This window comes from Ochlerotatus camptorhynchus, unplaced genomic scaffold (genome assembly GCF_037179485.1).
Source record: "Ochlerotatus camptorhynchus isolate MF236.1 unplaced genomic scaffold, CSIRO-AGI_Acam_v1.1 ptg000503l, whole genome shotgun sequence".
Taxonomy (NCBI): Eukaryota; Metazoa; Arthropoda; class Insecta; order Diptera; family Culicidae; genus Ochlerotatus; species Ochlerotatus camptorhynchus.
Window position 1 is genome coordinate 7562360 of NW_027040988.1, and position 20268 is coordinate 7582627.

The 20268-nt window shown below is 41.5% G+C and overlaps 1 protein-coding gene across 48 annotated transcripts in view; it reads left to right on the forward strand.

Moving 5' to 3' along the window:
• shot (dystonin-like protein short stop) overlaps positions 1-20268 on the forward strand; it is a 483119-nt gene that overhangs the window by 400220 nt on the left and 62631 nt on the right. For 41 of the 48 annotated variants that reach the window (XM_065235656.1, XM_065235655.1, XM_065235657.1 and 38 more), the window contains 2 exons: positions 4386-4528; positions 4980-5541. The exons of 5 other annotated variants lie outside the window; for them this stretch is intronic. In XM_065235656.1, coding sequence (XP_065091728.1) covers positions 4386-4528; positions 4980-5541 — 705 coding nt within the window. Of the gene's footprint in view, positions 1-3937; positions 4249-4385; positions 4529-4979; positions 10627-10692; positions 15739-20268 lie in introns of all 48 variants that reach the window. 2 more of the 48 variants (XM_065235669.1, XM_065235668.1) reach the window with 2 other exon arrangements.

Consider the following 20268-nt stretch of genomic DNA (forward strand, 5'->3'; position numbering starts at 1 on the left):
GGTTAACTTCGATAGTTATGTTTAGTGTTCCCATGTCCGGCAGTTTTAATGACTTTGTAACTTTTCTAACTTTGAGAACTCCATTCCTTGCCTTGGAATTCTCCTCGGAATATTTTATAAAAGTTTACCTCAGAATTTTCTTATCTAGGAATTATTCTCAGGATTCTCCTGCTCATGGAATTCATCCGAGGTTTCCCAAAGTATTGTCCCAAAATTATCTTGGAATTCACTTCAGAATTCCCTGAGATTGTCTCTTGAAATTCTTCTTAATATCCCTTGAAAGATTCTTTTAGAGTTTCTTTCAAATTATTCTGAGAATTCGATTCCCTTAGAATTGTTCTCGAAATTCTCTTGAAAAATTATTCTAAATCATCCTGAATCGCTCAGAATTGTTTAAAATTTGCTCAAAATTCTCTTTGAATAGCTTTAGACTTATTCTCACAATCCCCGTAATAGTTTCTTGAGCACTACATTTGAATTTAGCTTCATTTCTCCTTAGAATTTTCTTGACATACTTCTCAAAATAACCTGGAACTTCTCAAAATTTAGTTATAATCATCCCTAGAATATCCCAAAATTAATCGAAGCGATGATTTTTTTTTAAATCTGAGAATTGAAAATTACGCCGTATTTGATATTTTAAATTTTATGGTGTCTGAAATCTCGAAAAGTTCAACAATGTGGGCCTAGTCTCAAAATCTCGAAATTTTCTCATGCAATCTTCGACATATTTTTCAGTTCGAGATTCCAATGTTATTTCATGGATCTCTTTATTTAAATTAATTTCCAAGTTCGATTTATCATTCGGTCCAATGACCCACTCAGCTGTCAAAAAAATTACATGTAATCAAGAGAAATTTCAAAATTCTTAAAAGCTGGTTTTTTGTATACTAATTTGTTTAAATTATCAAACAAAATTTTACAATTTTATGTAATCTTGGAGTCTTTTTTTCAGCCTACATTTTTTGTTCTATTGTGAAGTATCAATGCCAGATAGTCCAGACAGACAATGCCATTTTAGAAATGTTAGCATTTTTGAAAAGATTTCAAATGAACATAAATTTAAAAATCTTAAAAACAAGTTTTTTTTTCTATTGAAATTTTTAACAGTTTATTATTTGAATTTTTAAATATGTGATTGATTTTTCAGTGGGCATTTTTATTTTAAAAAGGCGATCCAGTTTCCTAAATTCTTGTCTCAGACGTCATTTCGATTGGATGGGCCATTTTCGTGCTATGATTCATTGAAAAATATCCAATACGCCATTTCGTAAAATTAGACAATAGTCAAAATGGCCGAATTCCGGCACAAACTAGGTTCATTGCCCCTAGTGAACAATTATGCAAAGTTTCATGGAATTTGGAGAGGGAAAAATAAAATCAATTCGGCAGTTGGGGTAGAACTGCTCTGAAACTCTATGAACCTCAATGACTTCTTGGCAATGATTGAAACAGTGTTGTTTCAATGAAATCTTTTAAATAATGCTTTGATTTGTATGGTCGCAGTGTTTGATGAAATCCCCCGAAGGTCCCTAAATATTTTCAGAACGTTTCTGTATCTCTCGGATCGAAAATATTTGGGTATTTGAAACCCTCAAACCTCGGTGATCTCTCGAATCTCTCAGATATGTCACGTCCTCATCACTTGAACACCAACTAAAGTGGTTGTAACTCCTCTGGAGCTCGTTGGATACCGCCGATGCTCTCTGATTTCCGTAGTTTTCTCGATAGACTCTGAAGTTCACTGATCTTCTCTTAAGAACTTTTAAGATCTCCTAAATTCGCGGAACCTATCCGTAGTTCGTCAAACTTCTCAGAAATTCTGAAAGCTTCACAGCTTCTTCCTTTAACTCCCGGATGCTCGAAGAATTTTAATGTTCTCCAATTATTTATCTACAAATTTGTGTATGCTTCAAATTACCACGCCCAGAGATTTTATTTTTTATTTAAGAGGTTTTTAGTTTAAATGCTGGTTCGTCTCTGCAAACTCGGAGAATTAACTACTCAGTGAGAATTTGGTACTGTGATGCTGCTCAAATGGAAAAGACGTATTGGTATTGTTGTGTTTCTGTAACGGACGATTAATGTGAGCTTCTTCCCAAGTATACGAGAATATCAAATCAACAGCTAGTTTTACTAATAAATTTGTGGAACAGAACACCAAAAATTGCCATCAGTTTGATTGATATAATAGGTATAATATCAAAAATAATATTAAAACATCTAGTGGACCATACCTGAGCAACTGAGTAGTAGTTGTTGCCATATCTGAAGAATATCAAATTAATATCACATTTCTCATCAAGCTATTGGCATGTTGTTAAAATTCATAAATTTAATGGCATATTAACAGCTTATTCTGCTATCAGATCAACATTAGTTCTTAAATTCATGATACCAAAATATCATTACAATTGCAAATTAGGCTTTGATAGCAGAATAGGCGCTCAACCTACCAATAACATAATAAGATATTGATAGTTAAAATTTGATATTATTTTGCTCTGGTTTTGCTATTACCCTCTACCCAGGTTAGAGTGAATCATTGAAAGTTGTTATAAAAGTGGCTTGGATGGAAGATGGCTATGCCTTTGCTAAATTCTAAGTATAAGGTATTCACAAAAAAATCGCTTGATCGAATTATGTGGAAATGGGGATGGGAACCAAAATTACCCTGCGATAAGAATAACAGCAGAGGAAATGTAAAGAACTAAGGAAGGTGCACTGACATTTGACGGATCAAGGAAAATTATAAAAGTGGTTTTCTCATAGCATGTTTTTAGATGCAGTTTTAATCAAACATTGATTATATGACGACATCACGTACTGCTAAAATTCATAACTCATGAATCAAGCATCGTAAACAGAACGAAACTACACAAGTGAAATGATAAGAAAGTTATCTCAGCAATCCATCAAAAAATATAATCTGAAAAATGTTTTCAACAAAAGGAGAAAAATCGCATGGAAAATCATGAAAAACATTGTGTCTTATCTCATGCTTCAATACTTCTTATATTTTCACTGGTGAACTTTTTAGGGTGGTGTCTCTTACCGTTAGTGATGGGGTTTTTAATCGTTTTTGAGTTATATTTTTTGCAGTTATCAAGTTTTGGGTTTTCGCTCAATAATTCTATACGATTAGACTACCATGCGCCTCCATTGACTTATAGCAATTGTAACATGGTCACGACACATGGTAGTCTAGTCACAGCGAAAACCCAAAACTTGATGACTTAAAAAAATATAACTCAAAAACGAAAAAAAAAAATACAAAACCATAAAAAAAAAAACAAATACAATCCATTTTTTTTTCAATACAAAATCCCAATTTTGTATATCATTATATTTTCCATAAAAAGTATTTTTAATTACCTTTCATTGATAGTTTGATCTTTGAAATTGGCTAAGTGGTTCAAAAGTTATAAATTTAAAAAAAAAGTCATTTTTGAAAAAAAAATCGATTTTTTTTGACCATCCTAACATGGAAATGGTTACCTAAAACCGTTTTGCTATCGAATGGCTGATTATTTTTAGAATATTTTTCGAAAGCGCTTCAAGGTGTAGTCATGCGCGATTTTTGATTAATTGATGAAGTATCAACCAAAGGGAGACGCTTGGTACTTTTTTCCGCTGATTGAAATAAATAGGATAGTAATCATAACTTGAAACGACACGATATTAAATTGAAACAGAACTCCCGACGGAATAAGACCACGTAGAAATCACAGAATGAAACGATATAATTGATATTAATTGCACCCTTTTCTGCCACCTTATTCCCGCTTAACATGCAATCAAACAAACGAACTTCTTTGGAGGCTCGCTTGGGGGTTTTTCCCACCTGCACCGTCATTCGTTCGTTTTTGTCGATTGCCATACACGTTATGCGGGAACAGGTTGGTCTAAATGCCTTCCTTCTTGATGCACCGAACAGGATAGCGTCGTAAGTTTTCAAGGTTGTGAAAAAGTAAAATTTACACCCCATTGCACAAAAATACAAACACCCGGTCGGCGTGGGAAAGTTCGATCCTTGCGATGCAGCAGAACTTTCAATTTCATCAGTAAATGAAACTGAAACGAATTTTTCTAATAATAACGCATTGAGTGATTCACACGCACGCGTCACTTGGTTGGAGGTAAAAGAAAACCGCCAGTAAACAGCAGACAAACATGGCCCAGAAGAGACGTCTCCGGCGGAGACACGAGGAGACCGTTTATGAATATGATTTTTCCTACGAGTTCAGGGTAATTTCCCCATAAATCAAGATTATTTACGGCTCCAACCAACGAAGCCAATAACACTTTTACCCGGTTCTAATGGTTTGCTATCTTCTTTTGATTTTCCACATACACACTTTTATTTCACACGATCACGCCAACAGCGCTTTGCCGAAAGTCTCCAGAAGCCGCTTCGAACCTATCGGATGGAGTTCAATCTCGGCCGTCCGGTGAGCAGCAACGGCAACGGAGACGATTTCCAGGAAATAACGGAGGACGTCTATACCAGCACCTACTCGGCAACGCAGTAAGTACTCGACCCTTTTCCTATTACTATGTGATAAAACTCTTCGTCGGATAATCCAGGCTGATTAATTGCCACTTTTGATGCATTTATACACACACACTGGCAGTTGAGAAGATATGGCGAGAATGATCAGTTTAATGTCCGAATGCATTGGATGCCTTCTCAAGAGACGGAAAGTGGTCGGTGATTTGAAGTGTTCTTAAGTGAAATAGACATCATTATCTCTGCACCACAGGAATGATGATTTACATATTGCAGTCATCCAGAAATATGTGGCATTTTCAAATTTATGAAGACTCGTGGTACTTTTCAACAGTGTAAATGATACCGCGTTCATTGAACATCACTTGGTGATCTGTGTTCAGCCTTCCTACAATTATTAACCTCAATTCCCCCCAACGAAAATTCGTCTTCCCCTAGATAAACCAAGCACCTCTTTTCCCTTCCACAGAATAACCAAGATCACCAACAACAAGCTGATCTACGACGCAATGGACTCGGCAACGGCAGCAGCAGGTAACGGTGGAGCTTCCTCCCGGGAGGGTTCCCCAAAGAAAGTGAGTAAAGTGGAACTGCACTCGGATGTGCACCAGCCCAATGGTGGCGGTAGCGGTAATGCTTCCTCCGTTCAGTTCACGGAAATCCGTAGCTTGAAGCGCATTTCGCGCACGAACGAAGCCGTCGGGACGAACAACGGGCTCGAGGATGGTGATACCATCCTGAACACACCGGGCATCGTCGATCCGGTGAGTGGACGCATTCTAACGGTTGGGGAAGCGATTCGGTTGAGGATACTGGATGTGCGGAGTGGTCAGTTGAATGTGAATGGCGAACGGTTGAGTCTGGAGGAAGCGGTACGAAGGCAACTAATCGATGTGGATTTGGTGGATAACTTACTCAGGCCGGGGGCAGCGCTGGATCGCGACGGAAGGCCCATGAGCCTGCTGGAGGTGATACAGAAGGAAATTCTCGAGGCGGAAAACGGTTACGACAGCACGGAAAAACGAATCAAGGTAACGACCAGCCACGAGTCATCTCCTGTCAAGCGCACCTCCACTGTAAAGTATAACGAAAAAGAAGCAAAAAGTATTGTCGATGCCATTAAGCAGGGCCTGGTCGATACTAGCAGTGGTCTCTACCGTACCGAGACCGGCGACCTTATCACGCTGGCCGATGCCTACGAGTACGGTTACTTGATTCGTAATGAAACAATCAAGATTGCGCCGCACACGCTCTCTCTGACCGATTCCATCGGCCAGGGCCTAGTGGATAATGGTGGCTGGGTCACTGATCGTAACACTGGCGATACGTTCCGACTAGATTCAGCGATCGCGAAAAATCTGGTAAATCCCGATTTGCGGGAGATTGTTGACACTAAGAACGACATCAAAATCACGGTGGCACAAGCTTTAGATCAGGGCATCCTCAATGCGAAAACCGGCCGTTATATGAACCCGTTGACGAAGGAGAAACTGACATTCGCGGAGGCACGAAACCGGCAGCTTATCTGCAAACCGATGACATTGAAAGACGTATGTGATTTAAATTTGTTTGATAAGTCGGAGAAAATTGCTTCTCCCACGAGACGCGAGCGGGTCAATATTCCAGGTGCTATTAGTTTAGGTGTGTTAGATAGCGATAGCATTAAGTGTGTTTACAAAACCAAGGGAGAACTGCTGACGTTGAAGGAAGCCCTCGAGCAGGAGAGCATTCTTCCGTTCGAGAACCGGTTCCGTCAGCTGGAGACCGGTGAGCTTATGACCATTCCAGAGGCAGTCGATCGAGGTTTCATCTCATCGGTTGCCATTAAATCAATTTTCACTATTTTCGGTTTCAAGGATCCACATTCCGGTGAGTTCGTTTCGCTCAATACGGCTGTCGCGAAAAATGTAGTCCGTAAGAAGGACGGTCGCTTCCAGCTGGATGTGGGCAAGGGAGTTCTCGTTGATCTACACGAAGCCGTTGCTCAGGGACTTGTCCGTCCAGAAGTTTACGAAATGCTCAGCAGAAAAATCGGCGTATTCGCCGAAGGGGATCACGAATTGACCCTACTAGAACTAGTCTACCACGATCTTATTGACACGAAAACCGGCTTCTTGCTAGAACATGGTACCAACAAGGTCCTCCCACTGGAACCAGCCATAGAACGTAAATTCATTACACCAGAAGGCGCCTTACTCTTGATTAGTCTATTGAACATCACCCTCACAACGGAAACCGTTGTGAAAACGATCAAACGTTATGTTACAATCACGCACACCGGCGAGCAGGTGGAAACCCAACCGGACGTATTGCTTTCCTTCACCGAAGCCGTCCGCCGGGGGTTGATCGATGAAAACACTCGCACCTATCGGGATCCTGCCACCGGTAATGTTTACTCCGTACAACAAGCTTTAAATCATGGCCTTATCCTGCCAGACACGGAAGCTGTTCCGGCGCAGGAAACTGGTAGCGAAGTTCCTAGTAGTAAACCTTCTTCCATTCCATTACAGTTTGAAACCCGTGTAGCAAAATCCAGCAAGGCTAAAAATATTCTCATTACAACCGAGTTCTTGGCTCGGGAACGTAAGGAAACGCAAACCATCGAACTTCCACCGAATGGTTGGCTTCTAGCTGATGCCATCTCCAAGCAACTATTCGATCCCGTTGCCGGCTTATTCATTATCCCCGGGACGGATCGATTGGTAAGCTTTGAAGAATGCATCAATTTGAAGATCATCAACCGCCAGTCGGCATTCGTTACCGATCCGAAGAATCCTCAACGCAGGGTCACTCTAGAAAGTGCTCTCGACAAAAAGATTCTCGATGGTACCGGCCACTACCAGCCAGTAAAAGCCGATAAAATTACCATGAAAGAAGCTCTTGATCGCGAGTATATAATTTTCGAGCAACCCAAAGATCGCTCAACAGACGACGCTGTGAACCGCACCATCCAGGTGACCAAAACACCCGGTCAACCTGATCTTATTGAAGTTTCCTCCACCAATGACCAAATGGTACAGGTTCAAAGTCTAAATACGCCGGAAATCCTCAGTCCGGAACCCTTACAGTTGGCTCCGGGTATCATTTATGACCCTTCAACAGCCCTCGTGATCTTCACCGATACGGGTAAGTCCGACAACATCGTCCATGCTGTCACGAGCGGTAAAATTGATCCCAACTTTGTGAAGGTCAAGGACCCCAATAGTGGTGAGGTGATCACCATCACTGAAGCCGTAAACCGTGGAGTTCTTGATCCTCAAACAGGTTCGATTAAGGATCGTTCTGGACGACCAATGAGTCTGATTGAAGCTGCTCAAATGGGTGCCTTAGCCGTTTGCGGTGCCCCCTTGGTAGCCGCCGCAGGTGCTCTGGCTTTGCTCAAAACGATTGTTGATCCCACTACCGGCGAGGAAATTCCCATTGAGTTAGCTTACGAACGTGGCTTGATCACCAAGAGCCAACTTCCCAGTCCAGAGCGCGCCGCTCTCAGGAAGAAACTCAGTGTTGAAGACAACAGTCGGCGTTCGTCCGAGGGTTTGATCGTTACTGTTGGCGATCGTAAAGAACCTCTAGTGCTACAGCGAATGCGGAAATGTGTCCTACGTCCGAAGGACGCTGCCGAAAAGGGTATTCTTGATCAGGAAACTGCTCAGGTGCTTGAAAATCCCAAGCTCTTTGATAATGGTCTTTCACTTGAACGAGCAATCTCCGCTGGCCGTTTGGATGGTAACCGAGGCAAGATCGTCGATCCTCAGCGAGGTCACATTCTGACAATCAATGAAGCCATGCGTCGAGGAATTCTTGATCGTCACGGAACGAATAACATATTTATACCGTTGGCAAAATCTTTATCCATCCCGGAACTAAAAAAGCAAGGTCTACTGGATGTAGAAAGCTCCAAGATCTACCACCCTGAATCGGGTCAGCTTCTAACGTTAAAGGAAGCTTCCATTTGCGAAATCGTTGATCCTTTATCCGAAGTAGTGATCAACGGTAACCAACGAATTCCCTTGGAACAGGCCATTCAATCGGGCGCTGTTGACGCTGACAAGTGTACCGTCCATAACGTTAAACTGATGGATGCAATCGATAACAATGTGTTTGTAGTGCCAAATTATTCTGCTCAGATCCCTCCCGTCGGGATGACCCTTCCAGTGATAGTTAAACGTCAACTTTTGGATGTAGATCGCAAAGAGATCATGCACCCGATCAGTAAAAATCGTATGAAGGTACATGACGCAATCAAGAAGGATTTCGTGATGGCTATTCCCTACACTCCGAATGCAGACGCTGTAGACATTGAGGAAGCACTGGACAAAAAGCTGATCAATACATATAAAGAGTCATTCACAAATCCCAAAAATTCAGAAGAAATCCCACTGCAGGAAGCCATCGAAACCGGGTTACTAGAAGTGAAGCCACTTCCGGAAATGGTACGAGGAATGCAGGCAAATACGGCTGTGACCTCTATCCAAGAAACGATTTCATCCTCTCATACGATCACAACAAAAACAGTTGAAATACAATCCGGTTATGCGTTGATCTCCGCTACTGAAGTGCAAGACACGGCAACCGGTGAGATCATGTCAGTGGATGATGCTCGACGCAGAGGAATCATCAACGATGAGGAACAAACGAAGAACGAAATCTTGAACAAGGAAGTCAACATAAACTTTAACGATGCTCTGCAGAGGGGACTGCTAGATGTGACCAAGGGAATGTTCAGACATCCAGATAGCGGCGATGTGATGTCAATTTCGGACGCTGTTGATAGAGGGTTTATTGCTACGAAAACGGCAAGCGACGAAGCGTTGAACCGGTCACCAGAAATGGTGCATAAAGTAGTTACAAGCGTTGATATTGCGAAGCAGGGAACATTGCTTGACCCTAAGAAACAGGAAGTTGTTCATAAAATAAGTGTTGAGACAGATCTTCGTCAAGATCCTATGATCAACAACGGCCGTCAACCAGAACCTAACAATTCTGCGGGTGACAGTAAACTTGCAGAGAACATCAAAGACGCTGCAAAAATGGGTTTGATGGCAGTCGTTGGAGCGCCCATTTTAGGAGGGATGGCGATCGCCGGTGCGGTCAAGAAAGTGTTTGAAAAGAAGGAAAGCGAAAAGTCTAGTTCTGTCGTCGTTGATACGACTGGTGCAGTAGTTGAGTCATCAAGCCAACAATTCAGCTCAACGACGATTCAGGTTATTACAAAGACCGTTGAGAGTACACCTTCAATGGGTGCCGTGTCTTCTGTTGATATTAGTGAAGCTCCTATCTCTGCAATTAAAATAGCCAGTGTTGGACCAGACAAAGTTGACACTGAAACTGAAATTAAGCTTGAGAAGCAGGTAGAACCTATCGTCACTGTGTTTAGCGAAGAAACCACATCTGCTGTGAAAACTGAAAATACCGTGTCTTCTGTTGTTATTACCGAAGTACCGATGATGCCAGAAGATGCTTCGTTAGTCCAGGTAGGAACTGCTGAACCTGTGAAAGCTGAGGTTGAAGCTCCATTAAAGGTTGAACCGGAGAGCTCAGGGCGAGTCGAAGAAACTTCCTCTGTAGTTAAGCCAGATTCTAAGAAGTCTGTCAAAGAAGACACGGAGGACGTTCAACCAGCTCCTACTAGCAGCATAGATGAAGCAACTGATTCGAAAAAGCCTGTAAAAGAAGACACGGAGGCTGTTAAACCAACTCCTACAAGCAGCGTAGATGTAACTACTGAAGAATTCAGTTCGGAAGTTACAGCAGTTGTTTCTGAACCATCAACAGTAATTACAGAGATAGTATCCTTAGACGTCGAGCAACCTTTGAACAGTGTTTCTTCTGATTCTGTTGAAAAAACTGTGAGCAATGTACCGATGAGTTCTGAACAACCCAGCAGTGCTGAAGAGAAGAATGTTAGTTCTGAAGGTCAACATGAGGCACCCTCCGGTGCTACTCTGAACGATAGCACTGATGCCAACATGATCAAACCGCTAGCTGTGGAAAAAACAGATGAGCCTGTTGCTCCCAAAGCAGTTAGTGAAGAGCTCATTACAGTTAAGAAGGTGGTAGTAGAAGTCAGTATTGAAGAACCTATACCAGAATCAGTCTCAAAAGATTCAGAAATTGCTCAAAAACCTACCTCTGATGATCAGAGAACGTTGATTACCGTGTACGATAAAGCTTTGGTACAGGAAGTTGTCGAAACTTCTCCAACAGATAAAGAATTACCAGCAGAAAGCAGTCTTGTGGATCCTGAAACAAAATTATCTCCACAATATGTTGAAGAAGTTCAGAGGCCAATGCAGGAGCCAACGCCTTCGGTTGGTTCGAGTACTTTGAATACCGAGGCTACTGAAAATAAACCTAGTGTCGATCAAGCCTTAACAAAGGATAATTCTCCAACATCTCAAGCCGCCGCAGTGGTTCCAAAACTGGTAGAATCTACATTTGATAACGAAGTGCCAAAACTAGAAGATAACGTAGCAGACGTTAATCGGGTACCCACTGCAGTTGATCCAAAGGAGGAGACGCTCAACAGCTCCTCTCCTATTGAAGCTGCAGTACCAACTGAGTCACTTTCAACGTCTCAAATTATACCCGATCAAGACCCGCAGTCAGGGAAACCTAGTGAAGTAGCTACAGGTCCTGTGAAAACTACTGACGATTCGAAGGATTCAGCACCATTGACAGCTCCGGTCCAAACTCAGGCAGCAACTTACCTTGAAAGGGAGAAAACCCCGGAGCGTCCAACAGATCTTAAGACGAACAAAGAATCAACCGGAAGCGAAACGGGAAAGAAGGTTTTGGATGCAGCCAAACTTGGACTGATGGCCGTAGTTGGTGCACCGATCTTAGCAGGAAAAGCAGTTGTCGATGCTCTGAGGAAAGATCGTTCCGAAGAGCTTGAAAAACCAAAACAGAAGAGCAAACCAGCTTCCGTTGTCGATGCCACGACTGCATTCCTGAATAATGAACGATCACCCGGTGATGGTCAGCGGGAGTTCCGAGACCTTGAGAAAACAATTGGAGGTATCCTAGATCAAGAAGATGCCGATGGAAAGCTGAGGACTCCAGAGAAGCACGTCACCTTTGATATTGCCGAGAAAACACCAGAGCGCCGCCAGCCTATCAAGGATGAGCCTTACGAAAGGTTACCTCTCGGGGAAGCGATCTCCCAAGGCAAAATCATTCCGAAGATCTGTCGCGTGTTGGTAGATGACAAGGAAATGCCCTACACGGTTGAAGAGGGCCTTAATGATAGAAATGTGAGAATCTACGACATTGTTGACGTTATTTCCCAGGAGTTGGTTTCATTCGTTGAAGGCGAACCTGATGGCTTGGTCATCGATGAGTCGTTGACCAAGCAGAAGTTGATCGATCTAGGGGTGTACGATCCGGATACGGGCAGTTTCATCAATCCAGATGACGGTGATAAAATGTCCTTCCGTGATCTGATCTACAACTCGGGTTTGATTGATCCAAATACGGTGTTCGTGAAAGATCTCGGTCGGGACCAATACGAAACCTTAGATGTAGCCCTTCAGAAACATCTGATTGATAAGAATATGGGACACATGTTGGACAATAAAACCGGTAAGAAGGTCAAGTTTGTTGAGTGTTGTAAGCGAGCTTGGATCATCCAGAGAGAACCGTCTAGCGAAAACCTTGATCAGTCACCTACGCTTTCTGAAGTATTGGACGCTGGTCAGTTCAACCCACAAACTGGAGAATTGGTGCAAAACAACCAAAGTGTTCCAATTGCAGAGGCCCTACGCGCTGGATTCATTGACAACGATTCAGTTTCGGTCAGAGATCCAACCGACGGAGACGTTGTACCACTCCGTGTTGCGATCGAGCGTGGAATCATCGACCTGAAGTTGGGTGTTATCTATAATCGGGAAACGCAGGAGGAGATTGATTTGAACGATGCGTACAACCGTGGTTTCATGTTGGAGGGTAAGCGAAAGCCCATTTCCCTAGAGGCAGCCGTTCGCAAGGGTCTGTACAATCCGGAATCTGGTTTGATCTTGGATACGATCACCGAAGAAATGGTTGACGTACAACAATCGGTAGATAAGGGTATTGTTGATCCGAAGATTTCGAATGTTAAGGACACTAGGGAGAACGTGTTGGTGCCTTTGCAGGATGCTTTGGATAAGAAGCTCATCGATAGTGAATCTGGAAAGATGAAGGATACGGTAACGGACCAATTGCTTCCGTTGGACGTAGCCTTGGAGAAGAAGATGATGGAAACGAAACAGGTCACACACAGTTTGATCGATGTATTGAACAAAGAATTCTATGACCCTAGCTCGGGTAAGATTTTGAACCCGGGCAATGGGGAGGAGAACATTTTGAAGGACGCGATCGATTCGCAGCTGGTAGAAATCGAGAGTGTATTGGTGAGGGACGAACAGAAAGACAAGGTCGTCAGATGTGGGGAAGCCATTGAATCTGGGCTACTGGATGATGTTCGGGGTGTGTTGACAAGACCGGAGTTGACGCTCGATCGTGCCTATCAGAAGGGTTACATTCTGAGCAATAAGAAACCAATTTCATTGACAGATGCTCTGCTACGGGGCTTCTATGACCAGCAGAGTGGATTATTGCGCTTCGATGGAGCGCCTGGAGTCACGCTAGAAAAGGCAATCGCCGATGGTGAGATCTCCACGACTGATTTGATCGTTAGAGATCCTAAGAGTAGAGGCGTTGTGAGCCTTTCGGAAGCTATCCGTGGAGACCTGGTTGATCCCGTGTCGGGCATGGTGGTTGATTCTGGATCTGGCTTAAGCATGGGTATGATGGACGCCCTGGAAAGAGGCATCATTGTAGTAGCTAAGCGAAGATGCAGCTTACCGGATGCAGTATTCCGCGGTCTATATGATCCCAAGTCCGGTCAGTTTAGCAGTACTACAACTCCGGAGAAAATGTCCACGGAACGAGCAATACGGCGTGGTATGCTGGATCCAGAATCTACCATTGTGAACGTTTCCGGTAAGATTCAACCATTTGAGCTTGCTATTGAGAATGGTACGGTAGATGTTAAACGAGGTACCATTCAGGATGAAGCAGGTAATAAGATCGATTTCAGGGAAGCCTTTGATCGTGGTTTATTGGTTGAAGTGAGGAAGCCAATCAGTTTGAGTGAGGCTGTTGTGAAGGGTATCTACAGGGAAAGTAGCGGTATGTTTATGGATCCGAAGACTGGTAAAAAATTGACATTGGCTCAAGCGATCGCCGAAAAGGTGATCGATCCAAATTCAGTTCAGATCAAGGATCCTACTACCGGTTTCTACAAGGACTTGGACTTAGTGGATGCCATCGAGAGCGACTTGATCAATGGTCAAAACTCGAATGTTAAGCATAGTGGCGAAAAGATTACGCTGAAGCATGCCTTCGACATTGGATTGCTGTACGATAGCAAGGCCCCGATAAGTTTGCAGCGCGCGATCCATCAGGGCATTTATGACGATAAGAGTGGAAAGATTGTCGATCCAAAGTCAGGACGTCAAATTACTTTGCATGAAGCGACCAGGAAGTTTGTTATCAATCCCCAGTTACCGTGCTACTTCAATGAGAAGGATGAAATCATGCTGAATTTGTTTGAGACGTGTCGAGCGAAACTGATCGATCGACGAGAAGGTGTGTTCAAAGAACCGGGAAGTGAGGTGTTCATTCCTTTGAACGAAGCTCTTGCTTTAGGGTTGATCGTTGACATCGAGAGCGCTGGATTTGGGTTGTACGAAACACTTGCTATGGGCTTCTACGATAAGAAGAGTGGGAAGATCATTCATCCGATCACAAACCGAAAGATCACATTGGAGGAAGCTTGTAGGGAAGATATTGTGAATACAGGTTCTTCCATTGTCAAGAATACAGTCACAGGCAAGTACGTCCGTTTGGATGAAGCCATAAGTGCCAAGATAATTGATGATCAAGAGGGAGTTTATGTTCTTCCAAAGGGAAATAGGATCGATTTGCAGGAAGCTAGACGAAAGGGTTTAATTGTTACCAATCAGAAGTTGCTGTCTTTGGAGAAGGCAATCAAGCTTCAGTTGTATAGGCAAGATTCCGGAACGTTCCTTGAACCTATTTCTGGTGATCACATTAATTTGCAGGAAGCTCTAGATAGTGGACTGTTAGACTTTGAGACTACGGTTTACAAGGATGCAGTAACAGGGCAGGACAAGCCGCTTAAAGCGGCAATCGCCGATCATGACATAGACGTAGAGAAGGGTAAGGTGACAGATAGGAAAAGCGATAGAACGTACAACTTTGACGTGGCATTCAATAAGGGCTTGCTGGTTACGGTTCAAAGACCGATAACCGGAAAGATTCTCGAGAGGAAGGAAAGCATAGATAATCTACTACAGGAATCACCGCTAGGCAAAAGTCCGAAGGAGATGAGCTTGAAGGATGCTTTGCGACATGACATTTTGTCAATCGAAAAGTCAGTGGTGAAGCATCCAAAGAACCGGATGTTCGTGCCTCTGAGGATAGCAATACAGGAGAACATAATTTCCGAGGAAAGTCGTGCCACGGTTGATCCAAAACAGTCGTTCTTCGTGTTTGACGGTAGCAAAGTCGTATTCGTACGGGAACCGTTGACATTCGATCAAGCGGTTGAATCTAGTCTACTGGACCTGTCGACCGGTAAGTTCTTGTACAAAACTCCAACGATTGGTGGTGGTGCGACGGAAAGCGAAGTGACTGAACTGTTGAACCTGAAAGACGCGATCGGTCAAGGTTACATCGATCCCGAATCGGTCCTACTGAAAGATGGCGCTAAAAAGAAGTTCCTTCCTTTGCCGGAAGCGTTCCGCAAGGGACTGATCGATGCCGATAAGTCGAATGTGCTGGATACCAACACATCCAAGTTGACAACTCTCCAGACGGCAGTCGACAGCGGTCTGCTGATTACTCCGAAGCGTGCAATTTGTCTTATGGAAGCTCTTGACTATAGTTTGTACAAGGCCGAGCGTGGTACTTTCGAGGACCCGTTCCATCCTAACCAACCCAAAACCCTAAACGAAACCATTCAATCCGGTTTAATTGACCCAACAACAACAATGGTACGTGACATAAGTAACAATAGTGTAATTGTGCCGTTGCTAACCGCCGTCGGCAACGGTCTAATCGACCCGGTTGGTGGACATTTCAATCTTGCAAGTGAACAAACTAAGATAGATCTCGTGAAAGCACGTGACCGAGGATATCTCATTCAAGCAGAGCAAAGGGTAAGTGGTATACTGCGCACCAGAACTGCTGCCATTGTTCAGTGCGAACATCAGCGACCAGATTTTTGTGTTCCCTCACACTCTTACCTGTCTTTTTTTTTTGTCATTTTCAATTTTGAATTTTGGATTTCCGTTAACCACACCTTCTGTTTAACCGGTTTTTTTTTTATATATTTATTGATAACTGTGATAAGCTCGTGCTCGTAATTATCCTCGCGCTCTGAGAATGTGAAGGCCAGTCCCACGCTCATCCCACTCTGTTTAACCCTCCAATTACAATCATTTTGCGGCAAGGAAAAAGGAACTGAGCGGCAATCACAGAGAGTTTACTCAAGTTCAGGGCAAAACCAAATTTACCATTCGATTCGGCCAGTTTTCAGTAGGATTCTCGAGCCTCTCTGTGATTCTTTTTTCTTGACTCATTAAGCCATGCTTCATCGGGTTCTACCCCGTTTGCCATAATGCCGTTTGGCATAATGGCCATTTGGCATAAATGTGGAAAACCGCTACTTATAGCGATAAATAATTATATTGCTGTACTTCAACAAAAAATACAAGAACAGCTCATGATAAAAAGGGATAACAATAATTTAAGTAGTGTTTACCATTCTTTTGATCATGAGCAGTTTTTTATCGTATTTATGCCAAACAGCAGTTTTGCCAAATGACAATTATGCCAAACGGGGTAGAGCCGTCTCATCGAGCGGGTCATTCCTTCCATCACACAAACATCCCTTTTTGATTAACGTTCTTCATAATATCTCAGTAAAGTTTCGAGTGAAAAAAGATGCGTGTGATCTTGCAAACAGTACAAATTGAAGTGTTTCATTCAAGTGATTTGATGATTGTTGACGGCTTTGATGTTCTCTTACACTCCCACTTTACTCGTTTTGTATACAGCTTTGCGTGCACTCACGATATGAATATATAACACCGTTTTTTTTTCTTCTCTTTTGCAAATAGCACTTACTTCATTTTCTTCTGTATAAACAATTTCTTTGTGTCTTAAATTGCAGTGTCTCTTGGATAACCCAGACAACTCAAATGCATGTATATCAAAGGTTATTTTTTTCTGTGATATGCGAACAAATATACCGACAAGTTTAGTGTGTACAATGCACAAAAATGAGTGATTCGTACAAAAGTGCATCGCCTCCACAAGCACATTTTATACGAATTGGTTTTACATAGCTTTACAAGTCTTTCGATATAATTCGAATTAATTTGCACTTTTGTACGATACAAAACTGATAAATCATACATAAGTTATGTGTTTACATTTTGTATGATTAAAGTTGCGCATCATGCGATGAATTTCGAATACGATTTTGACTTATCTGTAGTACGATTAGATCTGTGTATACGACTTCTGGTTGTCTGGGTATGAATTTCATAGCTGTACTCGGTTTTGTTGTTCAAACTAGATTTATTACATTTTACTATGACACTCACGGCTTTAAAAAATCGTCATAAGCAATCGAAACAAAAAGGAACAAATTACATGGGCGTAACCAGGTATCAAAATAGACGGGTCATAAAATTTGTCTCAACCCTCAAAATCTTGAAAAATCTGAAATCTTGACAAATTTGCTATGCCAGAATTATTTTAAAATTCTCTTCGAACTCTTCACAAAGTTTCTTTAAATTTTGCTGATTATTTTTCTCACAGTTCATTCCAGACTTTCCTTAGAATTATGTTGGGATTCTATCTGGTATTCTTCTATTATAATTTTCTTCTTCGAACTCTAGAACTCATTTCTTTTAATATCTTCAAAATTCTCAGCAGCTCAGCACTCAGCTTAAAATTCTTCCAACTCTCTTGGAATTCACCTTGGAATTCTACTCAGAATTATCTTGGAATTCTCCTGATCCCCTTGGAGTTCTCATCAGCATTTCTTTGGAACACTTCCAGAAACTCCTCTCCAGCATGTCCTTGGAATTTTCCTTAGAATTCCCTTGAAACTTTTGGAATTCTCTGTAGAATTCTTCTCGTTAGCATTTCCTTTAAATTGTTCTCGAAATTACCTTGTAATTTTCCTGAAAATTCCCTTGAAACTCCCTCGCTTTAAAATTTCTTTGAAGCTATTCTAATTCTAATTCAATTATTTTCGAATTCTTTTTGAAATTCCCTTGAAGCTGTGTTCTGAATTTTGTAGGATCTCTACTCAGAACTCGCTTCATAAATTCTTTGGAATGCTCCTCAAAATTCGCTTGAAACTCAAAATTTATTTAAAACTCTTCTGAAAATGCCTTAGTATTCGATTCGAAAAATTTGTTAAAAGATGATTATCTACGATTTTGGTCAATTTAAAAGTGTTCATGGTGGCCAATATCAGAAAAGTTAGCATTTTTGATAAGCTTTGAAACAATCTTAAGTTTAAAATTCTCTTACTAATACTATTGAAGTTTTTAACTGTTTTTTTTTTTGTCTAAAATCAGACGTTATTTCGATTAGATGATCTGTTTTCGTGAAAAATATCGAAACTGCCATTTTAAAAAATTGAGCGTGAGTCATAAAGGCCAAATTCAAGCACAAACTTGGTTTATTATCCTTAGCGAACAGTTATGCAAAGTTTCGTGGAACTAGATAAAATCTGAAATTCGTTTATTTTTCGCTATTCGGCGTAGATTTGCTCTTCTCAGAATCCCTTTGAAACTGTTCTAAGTATTCCATTAGAATTCTTCTCTTCACCATTTTCTTTAAATTACATTCGGAATCACCTTGGAATTCTCCCCGGAATCCCCTTGAAACTCTTGTAAAATTTCCCTTAAAATTATCTTTAGAACCCCTTTGGAGTCCCTTGGAATTCTTTGCGGAATTCCCTTGAAGCGCTCCTCTAAATTTTGTTGGAACTCTACTTTGGCTGTGTCCTATTTGCCGACTTAAATTTAAGCTAGGAGTAATCTCTGTGTTATCGATCGACCGGTTTTCGAGCAGAACTCAGCCAAGGTTGACAAAATCTAATTTCTAGTTTGTCAGAAGTAAACACGCTCTGATAGCTCGATAATTTTCCATGTGTCACTTTCAAACACGAGTTCAATTTAACCCCGAAATTGGGACACAGCCTTAGAATTCTTTTCACAGATTCTTTGAAACTGCCCCCCAAAATTCTTTGGTACAAGCTGCGAATTCGATTCTTCCGACATTCCCCTGAAGCTCTCTTCGATATTTCCTTGGATTTTTACTCAGTATTCCTTTAAAATTATCCTCAGAATTCCCTTTTTTTAATTCTATGAATTCTCGTATCATACCCTTCTCAGCATAATCTTGGCATTTTCCTCCGCATTCCCTTTAATTCCCATCCTTGATTTTCTCTTGAGCACTTCATCGGAATTCTCATCGAAATTACATTGGAATTCTCCTCGGAATTCCTTTGAAAATCTCCTAAAAGTTGCTTTGGGATTCTGTTTAGAGTTCCTGTGATGCTAACCTTGGAATTCTTCTCGAAATTACCGTGGAATTCTCCTCTGAACTCCCTTGAAAGCCAATTTCATGTTCCCTTGGAATACTCTTCAGCAATCCTTTGAAGCTATTCTCGGTATTTTATTTCCTTGAAATTCTTGTCGGAATCACCGTGAAGCTCTCTTATGCGTTTCTTTAGAAGTCTAGGTAGAAATTCTTTGGAATTCTCCTCACAATTCCATTGCAAGTCTTCTAAACAAGAATTTGGAACTCTCCCCAAAATTTCTTTGGAACTTTCTCAGAATTTTGTATTTCCTGAAGTTCTTCTCAGAATTCACTTGAAACTTTTTTCAGTTTCATCTTAAAATTCTCTTCAGTATTTCTTTAATATTATTCTAATCCTTTAAATCCTTATATGAATTTACTTGAAATTTTCTTTAAAATTTCTCTGAAGTTCTCTGAAATTTTTCGTTGAATTATCATTTTAACCCCTGTGGAATACTCCTCAAAACCACCATTGAATATTTTTCAACATTCCCTTTAAATGCTTCCTGGAATTTTTCTTCAGCATGTCCTTGAAATTCTTCTCGAAATTACCTCGGAATTCTTTATGTAGTTGTTGTCTTCAGCGTTCTCTTTGAAACTCTCCTAAGAGTTCCCTTAAAATCCATATATCCATCATTACCTTGGCATTTTCAACGGAACTCCCTTGAAACTCTCTTGAAAGTTCCATTAGAATTCTCTTTAGAAATCATTTAAAGCAACCCTCCAAATTCTATATCTTTAAAATTCTCTTCGAAATTCCCTTACAGTGCTTTTATGAATTTCGTTGGAATCCCATTCAAAATTCTCGTAAAAAAGTCCTTGGAATTCTGCTCATATTTCCCTTTGCAACTCTCCTTGACTTTTTCCTCTTCAAAATGTCTTTGGAACATTGGAACAGAACCTTGAAATTTGCCTTGAAGGTCTCCTCAAAATACTAGTCAGAACGCCATATGGACTCTCCTCACAATTTCCCAGGAATTAACCGCAGTATAATCTGGCCAGAATTCTTCTCCGAAAACTCCAAAAGTCCGCGAGACTACTGAAAAATATTAGCGATGTTTTAGAGGTTCTTAATTAAAGAT